Raw genomic sequence first — 19,103 nt, 5'->3', positions numbered from 1 at the left:
TGAAAAAAAAAAAAAAAGAAACAAGAAAAGAAGAAAAGAAGAGAAAGACTGAAGATAGCGAGCAAAGAGCAATACACCGATCGACTAAGCTGCAGAGTAGCAAGATGGAATGTACGTTTACTGTCGCGCCGCACTAGTGTATTTAAACGATGCAGTATCTCATGATTTACTGTTAGTGGAGTCGACTTCCTTGTTCGCCCTCTTTCAGCGTGAATCACCTTTTGCAGTAAATGTAACGGCCTCTAACATGCTGCTGTAACATGCTATTTCATGCTGCAATGCTTCACGAGCGTTTCCACGGAACAGTAAACTGCAAGCAGACTGAACTTTTCGACGATATGTGGCGCCCTATGTCCGTTTAGCAGAAGTAAAACAGCCAACGCCAAGCGTGCGAAAGCGCCATAACGCCGTCGGTGCAGTAAGGGAGCTGAGCTGCTGTGCCCACAGTGCTACGTAGATGCCAGGCATGTTTTCCTTTTGCACTTGAAGTGGAAGCATGAAGCCTACACTGTTATGGATTTTTGCTGCGATGCTGTCACTGGTCCCAGCCGTTTCTTCTGTCGGTAAGCGTACGGACCGCTGTATCTGTTTCCGCACTATTGTAACATAACAGAAGCGAAACACGCATTTCAATCTTGTCGAAACACTAGCAACATGTGATTTACTACGCAGAACCTCCAAGGGTCAACCCATTTTCCTTTCTCAAACGGTGGCGCACCGGCGAGAAGACATCGGTAACATGCATGGTTACGTCCGGAACGGCGCCCATGAAATTCATTTGGATGAAGGATGGCAAAGAGCTAGCAGAGACGAAGAACGTTCGATTCAAGCACGAGCCGGGATACTCGATGCTTTTCGTCGAACCGGTGGAAGTCAACAGTGGCGGAAACTACACCTGCGTGGTCAAGAACAGAGCGGGTCTCGACTCGTACACGACGCTCCTGGATGTCGAAGGCAAGCGGCAGATAAAAAATAATAATAATAATTACGCAATCCCGACTTCCCAAAAATTATGCGTAACAATAATTTTTCGGGAACTAAATGCACAAAACGCGAAAGTGCGCTTTTCTTTCTTTCTTCATTTAACGCTGCTCCTGGTACACACAAAGCCTGCACTCTCGACCTTTCGCCGTAATCACAGAACATGTACTCAGAGTTCACGCAACGAATGTAACAATAAATACTGCAGTATTTGCTCTTTACAGCGCCTCCTAGATGGGTTGAGACCATTGGAGACCAGAAAATGGCTTTTGGAAGTGAGGCGAAGCTTCATTGCCGAGCTACAGGATCTCCATCGCCAACAGTGACATGGGAAATATACGTTGGTAAGAATGCTTCCAACTCTGTGACAGCAAACAAGTGTTGTTTTTTGCGCATACTTGGATTTTTTCTTGAACGTACTGACTCTGGAAGGCTGTGAAGAAGTTGTGATCAGCTTGAAAAGCCAAATGCGGCCAAACACAATTATCTCCTGATGTAAAAATAACAAATCAACTTTCTCCAGAACAGGAAAACGAAAGTTTCACTGGGACGATCGATAACTTAGCCGAGCTTCTTACTTCACAGAGTCGATAAAGACGTGGACAAAGCTGCGACCCGAAGGAGAACATTTGGACATCCCCAGAGTGACGCAAAACGAAACCGGCAGGTATCGTTGCACGGCGGACAACGGTGTGAAGCCAGAGACACGCCACGATTTCCTCATATCCATTTACGGTGAGCACCTACAAGCAACGTTCAACGGTCATGAGATGCAGAGTGGCTCATTCATGGTTCATTCATTACGCCTAAACTTCCAAGTTAAACTCTGAAAGCCTACACTTCGTTTTTGGCAATGTGGATTGAGCGTTTCTAACTCGCTAGAGGCCACAACAAACGCGGTACAGTTTACACAGAGCCTAAGCGTGCTTCCCTAAGTCGACGGTATGTGGCGCCTCGAGTCCACGTTTTGCTAGATATGTGATTATAGAAGCCGCAGAGGCTTGTTGCTTGCTTCCGCCATCGCCACAAGCGCTGAACGCTGCATTTCTAAGTTGCGCGCCGCTTTCCGCCCACTGCGAAGTTTCGGCGAAATACTTACGCCTCAGGGTGCATTGCGTGTGTCCTCAGTCTTGAAACATGGTGAATCGCGTGCCGCCACGCTCTCTGGAAGCCTGGAAGTTGGCTTGTTTACTCGCCGTGGTGCAGGCCCGGGAAGTGCTCCTTCTAGGTAAGTCATGCTTTAATGCATGCCCCTGTAAACCACAGCGCTCCGGTCATGTACAACGACGCATCTGGAACCTCTCGCAGGCGCACCCAAGATTCAGCCTTTCAGCTTTCCGAACCGGCTCAAAGTGCTCGGCAGGACTTCTGTCATGTGCACTGCCGCGGACGGCACGCAGCCGTTTACTTTTTCCTGGCTCAAAGACGGCGCGTCTGTAGCAGACGTAAAGAATGTACGTGAAGAAAAGAAGAGTGATTACTCCGTGTTGATCATCGAGCCGGTGGAAGCCTTGCACGCTGGAAATTATACGTGCATCGTGAAAAACAAGGCTGGCTTCGACAGCCACACAGCATACTTGGAAGTCGAAGGTATGCCGGCGTAAATACTGTCCTTCTCATCAGTGATACAGACCTTATATTAAACGCCATCTATCGCAGCTCCACCAACGTGGAAGGTTGTTCCTGGGAACACAGACGTAGTAGAGAGCAAAGAACTCGCCTTGTCCTGCACGGCGCACGGATCCCCCACACCCAAGGTTACGTGGATGTTTAGAAAAGGTGCTTCACCGATGAACATTAGTCATTTCACCCAGAAGAAAAAAAAATATGCTGAAAAAAAAATACCTTTTTCATTACCAATCCATTTGCAGGAGAAGCCAAAGAGTGGACAGCTGTACTGAACAAGGCACGAACAGTCGCGGGACCGGACGGGACCCTTACTCTGCAGTCGGCTCAGGAGTTGCACAGCGGAGAGTTCAAGTGCAGTGCCGATAACGGAATAGGAAAGCCCATCTCACACACGTTCACAGTTAAAGTGCGCGGTAAGAAATTAATACAGGCGCGAAATAGAAACAAAACTACGTGCATTCATTTAGAATATTTCAAAACAATCAGTGATGATATGTGGTGATATGTGGTGATATGTGGCGCAAGGGCCATAACAGCAAATCAGTACTATTTGCTGTTGAGCTAGTTGGTGCACAATTTTTATTTGAGAAAAGCGCGAGAAGACAAGGGTGAGAGCAACAGGACTAGCGCTTGTCCTGTCCTCTACGTCGGTCTCCTTTTTTGAGTTCTTAAGTATTTAAAAGCAACTATATATTATGTATTTCGCCGCAGAACTCTGCTTCACTATCCAGTAAGCTGTGGCCACAGAGCCATAGCTCCACGATTGTTTCTAGAAACTTCGTCGACTGTTAAGGATAGATGCCCTGCACGCGTGAGCGCGAAGCTTCACAACAGGAAATTGAGGAGTTGCTTAGAACCGAAGTCTGACACGGTGTGGCGCGCCGTGTCCATAACCGCAGAAGCTGGAGTAAACTGTGTGCGACACGGCTACGGCTTTGCGTTTACGTGCACACCGCCGCGACAAACCAAGCGCTCTGGCTGGAACATCAGTATTTCATCGTCTATCGTCAGAAATCTCGTGCTGCTTGAGGAAATGAACACTACTGTCGTCGCAATAGCGCACTCACTCGCTGCGCTGTTTCTCGCTGTTCTTCCTTCACTTGCAACTTCGGCGAGCACCAACAAAGGTGAGATTGCATCCGCCTTTGGCATCGTTTCGTGTGCACTGCTCAGAGCACGAAACCGCCTCTTCTCTGAACCGTCCACAACTTGTTTACGGAAGTAACGTTCTCTGTTTCAGTCCCACCCAAGATCTTGGCCTTCCATTTCCGCAAGACCATTAAACCAGGCGAAAATGCGAGAACGACTTGTCTGGTGGAAGCCGGAGACACTCCGATGACTTTCTCGTGGCTTCGAAACGGCGTGGATGCCGCTCTGACCAAGAACGTCCACGTCGACACACATTCTGACTATTCGGTACTGAACGTGAATCCTGTGGACGCCACAAGCGCCGGCAACTTCACGTGCATCGTCAAAAACAAAGCGGGCTTCGACAGCTTCATGGCATACCTAGACGTCGAAGGTAAGACACGGGCAATTTACTATCGTACATGCCAAAGATATGGTATCATTTTTGTTTTATCCTAAATACAAAATCAACAGGATGAAAGAAGCTGTAGTGAATGCTTAATGCGCGCTTTCTCACATTTCCCAGCTGGTCACTAGCTGTTTATGCTTTCTATGTCGACAGAAAGGCCACGTGCGCTATCTAGCTGCTCGTACGGGGAAAGTACGACTATTTGTTGGCGAAGGCAACGGCATTCCGTAGGCAGAAAACGCTTTTCTATGAAATGGCAGTAAGCAGAAAGCAACCGAAGTTCGAGATAAGGACCGCGCGATGCGGCAGTCACGTTAACCAATAATTGTATTTTAAAGCATGAAATTTATGCTGAGATAATCACGGCAATGTTTAAAAAATATTCTGAGGAACTTCGACGCTGCAGACGTTCTACTAGCGTTCATGCACTTACACACAAATTTACCTGTGATATTTAGCCTTTGTCAAATTTAAACCACTCTGAGCTGACTGAGCTGACTCCGGGATTGCAAATCCCGGAGTCATGCAAATTAAAGGCTGGAGAAACCTCTGTGTATGCTCTAAAGTTTTGGATTTCTGGAGACGCCGTAGGAGTTCTACCAAGCATGTCAAAGTAAGGGCCGCTTTAATGCAGCGATTCGTACCACTCGATTCTATTCCTTTCTCATCATCTACCGCTCACAACCAGCCGATCCTGGTGATGAAGTAGGTGAAGCGCCGCTCCGACAGCTAACGAAGTGCAAAAAGGAAAATAATGATAACAGAAGAGTTACATCATTCCGGCATATATAGCTTGCGTCACGCGCCGAACAGATCGCAAACACTTGACAAAAGTTGTGCGTGTACATAACCACGCGGATTCAATAAGTTCAGCGTCAGCGTCAGCGTTCTGCACCTTTCAATATATATCAGTTTACGCAGCAAAATATCATGCTTTTGCAAAACAGAATGACCATCCCTGCTAAGGATACAAGAGAACAAACCAGACGCCATAATTATGACGATGGTATACAGCCACGTCTTGGCTATCACGGCCACATTCAGCAGGTGATGGTACTTTAGTGACATGCACTCAATCCTTAAAACTCGCCGACGCCATAGTTTACGCATTCAAATTCGTCTAAAAGAAATCCAGCAGATCCGAATACAGTCACAATTTCTGTCCATGTTATCAAAACTAAAGGTTCGAAAAATCAACACGGAGTGGCGCACCCTGTCCACAAGGCACACGAAAGTTCCGCGACTGTGGCGCTAACCTCACTCCACACACAATATGGCGCTAAATGCACGCTGAAGCGCTGCCGCTAGTGCAACCGGCTCACTGGGATCTACACGATATGTTCTGATATACGTATCACTTGGTACCCAAAGTGCGCGAACCACTATGTTACTTCTGCTGTTTGCGATCCTTTGTGTATGCACGAACTCAATATACGCCGGAAAAGGTAAGCCGTGAACTATCCGAATGTTTACGAGACCTGGCAGTATACCACTGAGCTCCACCAATTATCTTTAGTGGCACCGAAGATACAGCCATTTCACTTCCGCAAGACAGCAAAGCCTGGGGAGACCGTAAGAACCTCATGTCTTGTAGAAGCTGGCGATCGGCCGATGACGTTCTCTTGGCTACGAAACGGGCACGACGCATCTTCGTTGCCAAACGTCAAAATCGTCACGCACTCGGAAGTATCGTTGTTGACCATTTCGCCCGTGAGTGCATCAAGCGCAGGGAACTTCACATGCATCGTGAAAAACAAGGCCGGTTTCGACAGCTTCACCTCGCTTCTGGAGGTCGAAGGTAAAACGCGTGATCATTGCACTCTATATAGACCATCCCATTACAGAGCGCAATTGAGACACTTAAGCATGTAGGTGACCTCTGTGAATTGTGTAGCAGCACAGTATGCGAATTAAGAAATCTGGCGTTGCTTGGCACTTCTACTCCACACAAATGTGCATTCGCATCACTAAACATTATCGTTTCTGGGTTATATGCCTTTACCGTAGTTTTAGTGTGAATGCAATGATATAACCGCGCTGATTGGTTTTGCAAAATCATGAAAGTGGGTAAACAAATACACGCAGGGATCTAGTGAAACTTGAGTTATGCAACACTCGAGTGGCTCAGCGGCTCGAGAAACTTTCAGTTGTGTTAGTCTACAGAGCTTGTCTCTATCACAGTTTAAGCGTCGTGTAAGAAGCGAATGTTTACAACGCACGTTGTTGCAACATTACTTCCAGCGCCACCTGAATGGAAGCGAGAGCCAATGGACAAGGCGGGAGTGGTCGGAAGCAGCGTGCACATAGAGTGCCTTGGTTCTGGCTCCCCCTCCCCAAAAATGAGCTGGCAGATTGTGCGAGGTAAGCTGTGAGTGCGCCAACAATTCAGTCCTACGTGCATAAAACATTCGCCCAAACATTTCCTTAAAAAATGTCGTGCAGATGACGGGCTTCAGCAATCTATCAGCGATGTGATTCCGTCAAGGGCCACCATGTATCCAAACGGAACCCTTGTCATCCATGAGCTGGACAAAGCTGACAGCGGGCAGTACACATGCACAGTCGACAACGGGGTGGCCCCTGTGCTAAAGAAAGCGATTAAACTGAAGATAAACGGTGAGAACAGCGAGCGGCATAGAATAACAATCGAGTGAAAGTGACTTCACTTTTAGATGTGTTCCTTCCCCCGTGCTCCGTTGTGTCGAAACGTTTTCAGTATTCCATATGAATCCTGAAGAGCAAGGCGGCTGCCAACAAAGTGTAAACATCGTTTCTTGCATATGTGCTCTCTCGAGATATATTCTAAAACAAACGCGCTGCGTTCGTCGCAATATACAAAATGGTGCCATCAGGCACACGACACGAAAGACTATGAAATTGGCACGTACACTTTCAAGAAATTACTCCGACAATCAGGCAATACACACCGCCATACAGCCCGACTGAAAGCGAATTCGTACTAGCCTGATTTACGCGCAAAGCCTCCTGGGCGTCTCCAACGTTCCCTGCAGTCGACGACATGTGGCGCACCATGTCTGTGTACGCGCTAGTACGCGATCAAGCCGACACTTGAAAACGCCATTCGCGATTATCTACCAGTGGTTTCGCGACGTCACAATGCCACACGGCTGCAGAGGACGCACTCCAGCGTCAGCAGGATGCCTACCAAGCGGAATTGTTCAAGCAATGGTGATTTACCTAAAGGCAACGGCGGCACTGCAACTTCTACTTGCTTACATTCCCTGCATCGAAGCGAGTAGCATAAAGGGTAAGCCATTTGCGGTAGCACGCTCGCGTCAGTAAGTGGCGTGACAGTAACTCTTGAACTTTTGAACAAATTTTCCAGTCACTCCCAAGATTATCGCTTTCTCGTTCGCTGGAACCGCGAAGCCTGGAAACAACGTCAGGACAACATGCCTCCTGGCGGAAGGCGACATGCCGGTCACCTTCACCTGGCTTCGGAACGGTGTGGACGCGTCGAACTCGAAAAATGTGCACATTTTGTCGCACAGCGACTTCTCCGTGCTCAGCATCAACCCAGTGGATGGGCAGAGCGCCGGAAATTACACCTGCATCGCGAAAAACCGCGCAGGCTTCGACAGCTTCACGGCATTTCTAGACGTTGAAGGTAAGCAGAGCTAATTTTAGCCCTCATGCACATCACAGCAATTTTGTTGCAGACATAGGCTCAGCACCAAACTAATGCCGCAGTTCTGGATCAGTGCTTCCTGTAGATTACTTCCACAAAAATACGTGGACTACTGAGTGTGTCCTTGTTGTTTCTATATTAGTATCATGAAAATGGACAAAAAGAACCGTTGGTTCTGCACGAAATGCTGGCGATAGAGCTAGGAAGGTGAAGCTAGGAAGGTGAAGCTAGGAAGGTGAAGTGCATTCGACACAACACTGTAAATGGTTAATTAAAAGGCGATTCGAAATCGGACTTCCAAAAATAGCTCCCAGGGACAGAATAGAACTGCTATCACAAACATGCTTTCATGCGTTTCTACAGAAAAAGAGCACCAAGGCAGAAATAACAAACATTTTAGGAAATGATTTTCTTAAATCCTTGACGGCAGCAAAGCCCTCTGGAGACATAGGTTGCGTAGAACAGAAGTATCTGCGTTATGACCATATAACGTCACGAACACAGGCTTCACAAAATCCTATATCTCAAATAAACCAACATTTCCTTCCAGCACCTCCAAGCTGGTTACGTGAACCTCAAGACATGGGAGGGACACTCGGCACTACGCTTGTTGTCCAGTGTACCGCATCAGGCTCGCCTTCGCCAATCACTCGATGGTTCAAGCTTCAAGGTTCACTTAGCAGACATTGCCTATTGCTTCTTCTCGTAAACGTACGCGTCACCATTTGCAATCTTTTCCATCCAGATGATGACTCTCCGACCTCGAAGAAGTCGTCCCAGCCCCGAGAAACCAACAAGAACGGGTCCATGGTGATTCTGCATTTGGAAACACAAGATTCCGGACAGTACGTCTGCGAAGCTGACAATGGCATCACCCCAAGGTTGAGGAAGACTATCACCGTCAAAGTAACTGGTGCGATTCCTCGGGCGAATCTAATTTGCAGAGACGTATTAACATCATTTTGGGGGAAAAATGGCGCCTTCTCGTACTACAAAAGTGATTATACTCTTCGACACAGAGAGACTCTCCGCAAACTACTCTCCGCAAATAACATCGGCATCTGCCGATATGTGGCGCCCCGTGTCCGTACCGTACCGTAAGTGGTGTCATCTGCGTGTTCGTGTGTATTCTGGCGTTGCCCACAACGCTTAGTACAACCAAGCCAAAATGTCGTATGTTCTGATGAGCAGCTCGAAACAACCGAAGGTTATGTCTCTCGCATGTGCCCTATCGTATACGGTGAAAATTTGCTCGCATCTCAACATCGCCGTTCTCAGTTTCCTTCTACTTCCAGGAGTTTCACAATGCAAAGGTGAGAGCGACAAAATTTTGTTGCTTAACAACAGATTCTTGGAAATTTCTGTGCCCCCGCCGCGACTTTATAGCAAATTTTCTTTCAGAGGTTCCTGAAATACGGCCGTTCAGCTTCTCCAAAAACATTCCGGTTGGCGGGAAAGCCCTCGTTACGTGCTTGATAACATCAGGAGTCCAGCCCGTGACGTTCTCGTGGTTGAAGGATGGCCAGTCGTTACACGCCGTACAGGGAACGCGACTGAAAGCAGACCCTGACTATTCCGTACTCCTCCTGGAGCCGGTCTTGCCTTCGCACGTGGGAAACTACACCTGCATTGCGAAGAACAAGTTCGGCTTCGACAGCTATACAACCGTCTTGGAAGTAGAGTGTAAGTAGACCAAACTAATTAGAACTAATGTAGGTAGTAGTTCAGTGTAATCCATGTAATGAAATGAATGGACGATTAGCGAGAGTTTGGTTTACGCTGTGCCCTTTGCGCTCACTTAGCGTGATTACTTCTCGACAGCTTCACCAACATGGAAAAAGGTCTCTGGAGACATCTCAGTTGTTCTGGGCGGGACACTTCTCGTTGAGTGCTCAACCACCGGCTTTCCACATCCGACGATAACTTTCCGAAAGACCACAGATAAGCATGGTACGTTTTCTGATGCGTCAATATTTTTATGAACAGTCACACTTAATATGACATGTAAGGGTCACCGCACGAATTGTGCTTGATGTTGTGTCGCTCCACGCTGCGAAGCACTAGTCAAGAACACAACAGTGCGCTCTGTGTCTTGTGGTTCAGGTCGAAAGTGGTTTTTTTTTTCTCTCCGTTCAAGACTCACACGGCGAAAATATATCGCATGTTGCAGGTAAAAGCCAGTGCGGCCATCTACAAAATAACAGAGCATTCGTCTAGTAAACAGTACTGATAAAATCTTTCCAGGCGCATCTAGATTTCACAGCCAAAACTGCTTGTCTTCAATTGTTATCGTATTACCAATGTGTATATTTCCTTCTGCTCCAGAAAAACCCTCCGTCATGCAAATGGATAACGACCGGATCACTGTTCATCGCAACGGCACTGTCATCATCACACAAGTATCGCTGAGGGACAGTGGAGAGTACGCGTGCGAAGCTGAGAATGGTGTACCGCCCAGCATACGACACATCGTCAAAGTCGCCGTAAACGGTGAGAAGAGGTCTCAACCAAAAATGGCCACTCGTGCGGACAGAGAACGTATTGCAGCACGGCTTCCAACTTGCTGGCATCGCCTATCACAGGCCTCTTAGTAACCAAACTCGTCAAACTCTCAGAGCAACCTGGGCATCAGCATTCAACAAACGATAATTAGCAAAGTGCAAGAATCAAACAGTTCTAACAAACCACTTCGTCAAACAGCCTCCAAAATAGGCGTCTGTAAAATCGCGGTTCTCGGCAAGGCAGCAGTGTAGTTTGACACGCGCACACAGTGTGTCGCGATCAGTCTGTTATTGCACGATAAGTTCGAACGTCGCCGCTAGAGCGCGCATGAGCAATGTTCCTTTTCTTCTTCCTGCTTTTTCGCGTGCTTGTGGACGCCACGAAAATGCATCGACACCTACGTACGTCCGGTCCTTAAGTTGTCAGAATGTGACCATCACCAGACTATAGAAGTGGCCATGCTCATGTAAAAGCGCCCAGCAAGTTCTACTTACCGTTGAAAAAGGAATAGCTCGAAGCGTCGACGAAAATGACTTCAAGGTTCATCATTCCTGCCTTACTGGCAATAGGATGGCCAAGCATGCACGCCGGTAAGTGAATCCTTGGATATTAACCTGAGTTATGACGTTGCGCGAAACCAGGTTACCCAAAATTACGGCCCCGCTACTTTTCTTTTTTCTCAGCTACAACTGAAGTACCGAAGCTGCAGCCATTCACGTTTCCTGGCTCAGTAAAGCCGGGTTCTCGCATCTCGGCAGTATGCATGACAACATCGGGAAATCATCAAGTGACGATATCCTGGCTCAAAGACGGGAACGACGTAAGCGCAGCAAAAAATATATTTGTGGAAACGAAAAGAGGCCTTTCGACGATCCTCATAGAACCAGTTGAAGTATCCAACGCAGGAAACTACACCTGCATAGCGAAGAACAGGGCAGGGTTCGACAGCTACACGGCAGTGCTGGATGTTCAAGGTACGAATAAAGGTTGCTAACTAAGTTATGTGCGGAAGCACTATATTTTCTCTCTTTTCCGTATTCTTTCTCCGACAGCACCGCCGTTGTGGAGGAAAACTCCAGGAGATGTCAGGGTCAACATCGGAGACCGCGCCATTTTTGAATGCTTGGCGTACGGTTCCCCAACACCGAAAATCAGCTGGAGGAAACAAGGAAGTAAGTGTGACGGAGCACAAAACGTCCCATTCATGCCTGTTTACACATTTCCAGTGAAAAAAACATGATCATCTTTTATTGCTTCCACATTATTTTTTTTTTACAGGTGTAATAAAGCCAGATTCAAGTGATAACGGTACCTTACTCATTGAAGAAGTTTCCACTGGAGATGGTGGTCAATATGTTTGTGAAGCGGACAACGGAATTGCGCCCATCGCTACACACGGATTCACAGTTACGGTGAACGGTGAGACGGGCGTCCCACAACATTCACCTACTGTACTAAGCGATACTGCAGTTTCTTTGTTGTGACAAAAAATGTCGTAAACGTAATCAAGGCGTTGGGGGAAGCACATTTAATTAAGATGCTGCTGAAGCAAGACGGAATAAACCAGCAACGTTCAAACACAGGCAATCTGCGGCGTGTACACAGACCGGCTCGCGTTGCTCTCGTAAAGTACACAGGTGCAACTCGTTTGCAGAAACATGAAAGTCTCACGCTCTGGCGAGGCTTCCGACGTGATCGCGGACAATTTGCACATGAAAATGCATCTGGACTTCATGTGGCATCTTCACTTGACCAGAAAACCAGCAACGCAATTTAAAAACAGACGCTTCCTTACACATTTAGTCAGTAATAACAGTTTTCCGCGATATGTGGCGCCTCTTGTCCGCGAGCGAATGCCCGTAAAAGGCCCCCTGGCAGCGACTGCAAGCACTAATCCAACTGAGTGACCATGGCTGTCACAGCGATACGCCGCATATAGGCTCGCAGTTTGTTTCTTCGCAACGTTCTTCGACATGCACATCACGAAGACCCACAGCGAAAAAAGCACGGCGAGGACACATCTTCTGCCATCCACGCTGTTTCTTTTCATCTGTGTTTTCCTACACATCTGCGTTCGCTCTTCTGAATGTTCAAGTAAGTGAAGTTTAACACGTCGACGACGTGATGTTAAGCAAAACTTAAACACGCCGAGCGAGATGATAAATCATACGATATCGCGGTGTATTTTGCAGCCCCGCCACGGATACGGCCATTCTCGTTTCCCAAAGTGGCGAGCAAAGGTGAAAGGATCAGCATCATCTGCTTGGTCAGCGAGGGAACACCGCCTTTCTCCTTCTCGTGGTCCAGAGAAGGCAAGGAAGTACAGGCGACAGAGAACGTAAAAGTCAAGGCGGAAACCGAGTACTCTCTCATGATTATAAACTCCATTGATGAAAAGAGTGCCGGCAACTACACGTGCATCGTCAAGAATATATTCGGTTTCGACAGCCACTCAGCCTATCTAGACGTGGAAGGTAAGATGCTCTTGCTGTTGTGTGATTGCCTCAAGTGATACTGCTGCTGGGCGGTAGCCAATTTACAGATCAGTGTTGAAACCTATCGAACATAACAGTTGAAAGCGCGCGAACCTCAACACGTTCGAACGCGAGGTCTCCATTTCATTAGGAAATATTCAATTCGTAACATGACATAATGCCAAAAAAAAAAAAAAAACATCGTGATCACTCAAAAATCAGCTATTTCATCGTTGTAATACAGGACCACCATTATATACGCATTAGAGAGGGCAAAGCGAGCCAGTGCAGTCCACAACACAAATCTATGAGAGCTGGCTCGTCACTGAAAATAACTTTAGTTACAACGCACACTACAATAATCGCACTATATGTGTCGATATTTTTTTTTTCTTCAGCGCCCCCTGTGTTCAAGAAAACAACGGCCGACACAAACGTTGTTCAAGGCGGCAGCGTCACCCTGAGCTGCCACGCCACCGGCTCACCGAAGCCCACAATAAGCTGGTCAAGACCGTCAGGTACGAATATGAGCGCACATGCACTGCCATTAATGAGTCAGAAGTGCTGATGATGTGAGCCCTAGCCAAAGCCGCCTGCCGACTGACATGAAATCATGATTCATCGCAGGCACTGCCGGCGAGGTCGCTCTTCCTGCCACAAACCCACGAGTAGTGACCTCTCCCAACGGAACACTGCTCATAGAACAAGTCACGGAACACGACGCTGGAAAGTACACTTGCAGAGCCGTTAACGGCATCGGATCCGTCAGCCACTCGCTTTACTTGCACGTACGAGGTATGAAGCGATGCACTGATAAAAGCGTAGAAAAAGCTATTTCGCGAAAGCAAGGAACACAGTCGCAGGCCAGCTACCCGTAAATCTACGCGTAAACAATAATGAAAGGGCACATACTTGGGCATGTTAGCAAGGCATAATTCGCAGCACGGCGCCAAAAACAACGGACGAACAGGCATACCGGACGAAAGAAACACCACGCTGTGTGTTGCCTTCTGTCGTACTGTTTGTCGCCAATTGTGGAGGTTTGCTACACGATTATAGATATGTATATGATCGCAATTCTGCACCGTTAATTTTGTTTTCTCGAATATCAACTGTATTTTCAAGGAGAACCATCCAGCGCTCGTGATCAGCGCTGCATGAAACCAAGGCAACTTTCCATGTACTTCGGTGCCGAGCTGCCTACATAAAGCAAACACAGACAGGTTGTTTGTAATTTTAACCACCAAGCACGCACGACCAGAACGAAATGGTATTGTTTGCAAACGCTGTCATAAGCCAACTTCAAATATAGAGGCATTTTCAATTCCCATGCCGTAATATCCATTTTGTACGACATGTGGCGCCTCTTGTCCACGCATCAACGCTCGAAGGAAGCCCCCTGGCAGCGACTGTAAGCACCAAAGCCACTGACTGACCATGGCTGTCATAGCAGGCCACCATACATAGGTTGTTTTCGCTAAGTTCACAACGATCCACCGCGAAGGCCCACAGGAAAGGAAGTACAACCAAGATGAACGCACACCGTCTGCCGTCTAGAACCACGCTGCTCGTATTGTGTGTTTTCCTCTACATCTGCATAAGCTGCATCGAGTGTTCAAGTAAGTTCCAAGTTTGTTTACCGCACCATGCATGATTTCCTTCGCCTCTTTTTAACCGGCCAACGCCAACGACGTTGTGCTCGATACAAGGCTGAGCATGTATAACAACACGATGGCTAGGCAAGTGCTTACGCTTTGCTTTATTTTTGCAGCCCCGCCGCGGATAAAGCCGTTCTCGTTTCCAAAAGTAGCCAGCAAGGGCGAGAAAATCAGCATCATCTGCTTAGTCAGTGAAGGAACGCCTCCGTTTTCTTTCTCATGGTCGAAAGAAGGCAAGGAACTGCAGACATCAGAAAACGTAAAAGTGAAAGCGGAGCCTGAGTACTCCGTGGCTTTCATCAACTCCGTTGACGAGAGAAGTGCCGGAAACTACACGTGCGTCGTCAAGAACATATTCGGCTTCGACAGCTACTCCGCCTACCTAGACGTAGAAGGTACGCTTGCCGTTACTGTACATATTTACTTTCGCATTCTGTGGATACAGTTTCAGCATGTCCTTGACCGAAAACTCACCGGGCAGGACTTTTTCAACTGCATTCAATTGAATCCTAACGCACACGTGAACCACGATAATGTTCCTCAATTTAGCGGTGAGTTTGGCAAGCATTATTGCATCCGTGGATCTGATTGTTTCATTATTTAACAGCGCTGTGCGGCACCTCTGGTCGACGCAGCTATGACTTTGCTCTTCCTGTATTCTAATAACGCTAGACGTGTCGTATCGAGACCGCCGACGCCTGTGCGACCATCGCAATATTCGGCCAGTCGTCTCGTAACCAACCATGCAGCGCCTTTGCTTTCGCCCGGTGTGCCGTTTATTGAACATTCTCTAAGACTGAAAGAAGCTTGCCAATGGTAGCTTACGTTTTTGACGACACAATGACTTGGACCCTGGCGTCAATGTACCCATGAAGGTTCACGTTGGAAGGAACATACAGCGATGGCTTCCGTGCGTTCCAGAGTCGAGTAATGTGCAGTAAACGACTTTCGAGAGCCTGTGAAGCATAGAAAAATTATTGTCAAAATTAAGGTCGCAGAGACATTACATTCCCGTTTCTCTTGCTTTACGCAGCGCCACCCGTGCTGAAGAAAACAATGTCCGACACGAACGTTGTCCAAGGCGGCAGCGTCACCCTGACCTGTCATGCCGCAGGTTCGCCCAAACCCAATGTGAATTGGTCAAGACCATCAGGTATGACTCCACACCATCCATGATACCCACAAAAGACATTTTTACGTGCACGAGTATAATGAGGTTGAAAAGAAAAATACCTTTGCCTGATTGGAACACGGAAATGCAGGAACTGCGGGCGAGGTGGCCGTTTCTACTGCCAACCCTCGGATGCAAGCTTCTCCTAACGGCACACTGCTCATCAAAGAAGTAGCAGCTGAGGACGCCGGAAAGTACACTTGCACGGCCCAGAATGCCATCGGATCGGTCAGCCACTCGCTGTACTTGCACGTGCGGGGTACGAAACAACGAAATTGCGAGCGCAAGCAGCGACAATTAACACAGTTCCATTAACATGACACATTCCTCTTGGCTCTTGCCGATGGCCGACATACATATAAGGTAACAATATTATACGGCTGCGCAAGGCCTTCTTGCCAAAGCCGTCCATACTCGGGAAATCAATTCGAAAATCGTTTATACGGTTGTAAGGTTCCGCTAGATTTATGCTAGCCTGGCGCCGCACTTACCAAAAATCATCGTATACGAATCTCGCCCAGTTATTCCATTAAAAAATGTACAACATCGTACATTTTCTTTCTCTAAAGTACGAGGCATTGCTTTATGGACTGATATAGCCCAATGCTGGCATCAAAACACTGTTGAGCATGTTTTGGTACCCGTGCAGCCTGTATCTCCCGTGATGTGGCAAGAGTTGCGAGGTGACGACGCAATGTTTACATCCGTAAGACGCGCAAACGTAAAACAGTGGCCCTACATGTTCGAGTAAGGAAGAACACAACTTCAAAAAGCGACGCATTTTTTACACTTAGCGCGTAATATCAATTTTCCACGACATGTGGCGCCCCTTGTCCGTGCGCCAAGGGTCTAAGTAAGCCCCCTAGCACCGAATCCAAGCACTAAAGCCAAATACTGATCATGGCTGTCACAGCAACACACCGCGCGTAGGCATGCGACTTCTCGATGCAATTCTTTTTCAACGAACGCACCATGGAGGCCAAAGAATACAGAAACCTAAGAGAAGCACTTCGACCATCGACAACAACGTTTCTGGCGCTCTGCGCTTTCCTGTACATAGGGATACGCTGCTCCGACTGTTCAAGTGAGTCAAACTTGTTTACGGCACGACGCATGTTTTGCACGGCCCTTGAACATTAGCGACCACATATGCGAATATTAAGCACGACACCACCGTCGTATTGAACGGAAAGGAATGTATAGCATGATTGTAAAACTCAATGCCTTTATGCTTCATTTTGCAGCCCCGCCGACGATAAAACCATTCTCCTTCGCCAAAGTAGCCAGCAAGGGCGAGAAAATCAGCATTCTGTGCCTAGTCACTGAAGGTACACCACCTTTTTCTTTCTCTTGGTCGAAAGATGGCAAGGAAGTACAGACGACAGAAAATGTGAAAGTGAAGACGGAGTCCGATTACTCGTTGACAATAATCAGCTCCATCGACGAGAGAAGTGCCGGAAACTACACGTGCATCGTGAAAAACATATTCGGCTTCGACACCCACTCGGCATACCTAGACGTCGAAGGTAAGTTTTTTTTGGCTCGCTAATTTTGTCGTTACTTCATTGTCGTTACTGGATTTCCACATCCAGTAACGACAATCCTGCTATGTGAATAAGCCTAGGTTACCGTTAACAAATGTCCCCTCACACGCTCGATATCTCAATTTACTTAGGGTGATGCCACCGAACGACCAAAAATATATTAACACATAATAAGGAACAGTTAGCGGCCCCAGCTGGGCCGTCTCAGACAAAAACAATGTAACACTTTAAACTCACGGCACACGAAAAACAAATGGAAGCAATGGAAAATTTACGAGGGGTTCCTCACAAAACTTCTTTAGAGCCTAAACTGATGCTCATTATTGCTGCACTTAAGGTCATGCCTGCTCATTCTGCTTTTGTCCAGCTCCACCCGTGTTTAAGAAAACAACGGCCGACACAAACGTCGTTCAAGGCGGCAGCGTCGATTTGAGTTGCCACGCCACTGGGTCGCCTAAACCCACCATCAAGTGGTCAAGACCATCAGGTATGGTACCTGATAGCATTCCTAAACGATAAATGACTAAACTTGAAGCATGTCTCGAAAACGTCGACAGAGGTGTGACAGAAACGGATTTGCAGGTGCTGCAGACGAGGTCGCCCTTTCTGCTGCCGACTCACGAGTGCGGGCTTTCCCCAACGGCACTGTGCTCATCGACGAAGTCACAGCCGAAGACGCCGGAAAGTACACGTGCAGAGCCCATAACGGCATTGGATCTGTCAGCCACTCGCTGTACCTGCACGTCCGTGGTATGAACTCGAAGCGCCTCTAACATGGACGCGAACACAGCTATACTCAGTGATGAAACCACGAAGTTCTTTTGTAGACCACATGAATATTACATGATGAGCCAGACAGCACAGTGAGGCCATGCGTACCCGCTTGAGAATTTCATTTTTACTAAATCAGTACAAGAACATTGCGGCCCTAGTTGAATTGTCGCGGCAACGATTGATGAATTTCTAGTCACATACCGCTTTGTAAAACAAGCTCACCCAACCACCCCTCCCCCACCCTTCTCTCCTCCCCCTCCCAAACAAACACGAAATACCAAAACCATTTCAAGGAGTACACACTGGTTGTAAAGTGCGGCCGATTGAGGTGATGCGGGCTTGGTTCTTAGTAGTAGTAGTTTTGCAGACCAGAGCATCAGTTCAGTAATGCGTCAAACCGGCCGTACACGTTGTTTCTTGAAGGAGTTACTGCAGTCAAAACTGTAGGTGAATGGTAAAACGCTATTATAAGTGCAAAACAAAACACGACCACGTTCACCTGATCAGGGTGAAAACTCAGCTTTGTAGCAACGCGCACAATGGCCCTGGCGAGGGGCACCGAATGCGTGTCGTCTCCTTCCGGAAGACTGTTACGGCAACCGAAGCATTCGTGCGCGAAGCGTCTCAAGTTTTTCGGCGACAAGCAGAGGCCGCCGCCGCCACCGTTACGACGTCGCCGTCGTCGTTTTTTCCCACGTCCCACAAGCGGCGACAATGTGGTTGGCCCGTACGCTGCTCCCTCGCGCACCCGTTCGCCCCTGCAAGAGGAACGTTGCCAAGGCCCGCGCGTGCGTGCGCGCGCGACCGCGTACTCCGTAGACGCCGTCCTTTCCGCACCTAAGAGGCACTGCGCTCTTTTCTTTCTGCGCGTACATCGCATACACGCACCTACGAAGGGTGCCAGCCCACGCTCATCATGCCGGCGCATCTCGGTCCACTTCTTATACTTTTTGGCCACGGTCTTCACCAAGCCGAGCGTCGCAGAAGGTAAGTCTGCATCTTCAGCACGCGCCCCCCGCTATTTTACCGAACTGTGGCGAATTGCACTGCAGCCAATTTCGGACCTTGGTCGAGCTCCCGTTACAGGAAGAATGGACATAAGGCAAGGTGGTGTAAATTCAGGTCCTTGTGTAGACCACCAGCTAATACCAGTTTCTTTTCTCAGGCTGTTTTTTAAAAGCCTT

The 19,103-nt window shown here is 47.9% G+C and overlaps 2 protein-coding genes across 2 annotated transcripts in view; both read left to right on the top strand.

Moving 5' to 3' along the window:
• The first annotated feature begins 14,303 nt into the window (after nt 1-14,303).
• Nucleotides 14,304-15,721, top strand: LOC119461985 (neural cell adhesion molecule 1-like). The gene is made up of 3 exons (XM_049672377.1): nt 14,304-14,391; nt 14,544-14,825; nt 15,464-15,721. The coding sequence occupies exons 1-3, from the start codon at nt 14,304-14,306 to the stop codon at nt 15,604-15,606; spliced, it is 513 nt and encodes a 170-aa protein (XP_049528334.1). The 3' UTR covers nt 15,607-15,721.
• A 2,536-nt stretch (nt 15,722-18,257) lies between these two features.
• The window catches only part of LOC119460764 (Down syndrome cell adhesion molecule-like protein 1 homolog), a 31,894-nt gene continuing 31,048 nt past the window's right edge, over nt 18,258-19,103 (top strand). The window contains 1 exon segment of the mRNA XM_049671795.1: nt 18,258-18,906. Coding sequence (XP_049527752.1) covers nt 18,459-18,906 — 448 coding nt within the window. The 5' untranslated portion in view covers nt 18,258-18,458.

This window comes from Dermacentor silvarum, chromosome 8, assembly GCF_013339745.2.
Source record: "Dermacentor silvarum isolate Dsil-2018 chromosome 8, BIME_Dsil_1.4, whole genome shotgun sequence".
Taxonomy (NCBI): domain Eukaryota; kingdom Metazoa; phylum Arthropoda; class Arachnida; order Ixodida; family Ixodidae; genus Dermacentor; species Dermacentor silvarum.
Note: the sequence above shows the minus strand (reverse complement) of the source record. Positions and strands in the feature narration are given on the sequence as shown.

Excerpts from the sequence above, each read along its gene's own strand:
- LOC119461985 (XM_049672377.1), top strand. The coding sequence starts at position 14,304 with ATGAACGCACACCGTCTGCCGTCTAGAACCACGCTGCTCGTATTGTGT. Across the intron at positions 14,392-14,543 it reads AAGCTGCATCGAGTGTTCAA|CCCCGCCGCGGATAAAGCCG; the intron begins GTAAGTTCCAAG and ends TTATTTTTGCAG. Across the intron at positions 14,826-15,463 it reads CGCCTACCTAGACGTAGAAG|CGCCACCCGTGCTGAAGAAA; the intron begins GTACGCTTGCCG and ends TGCTTTACGCAG.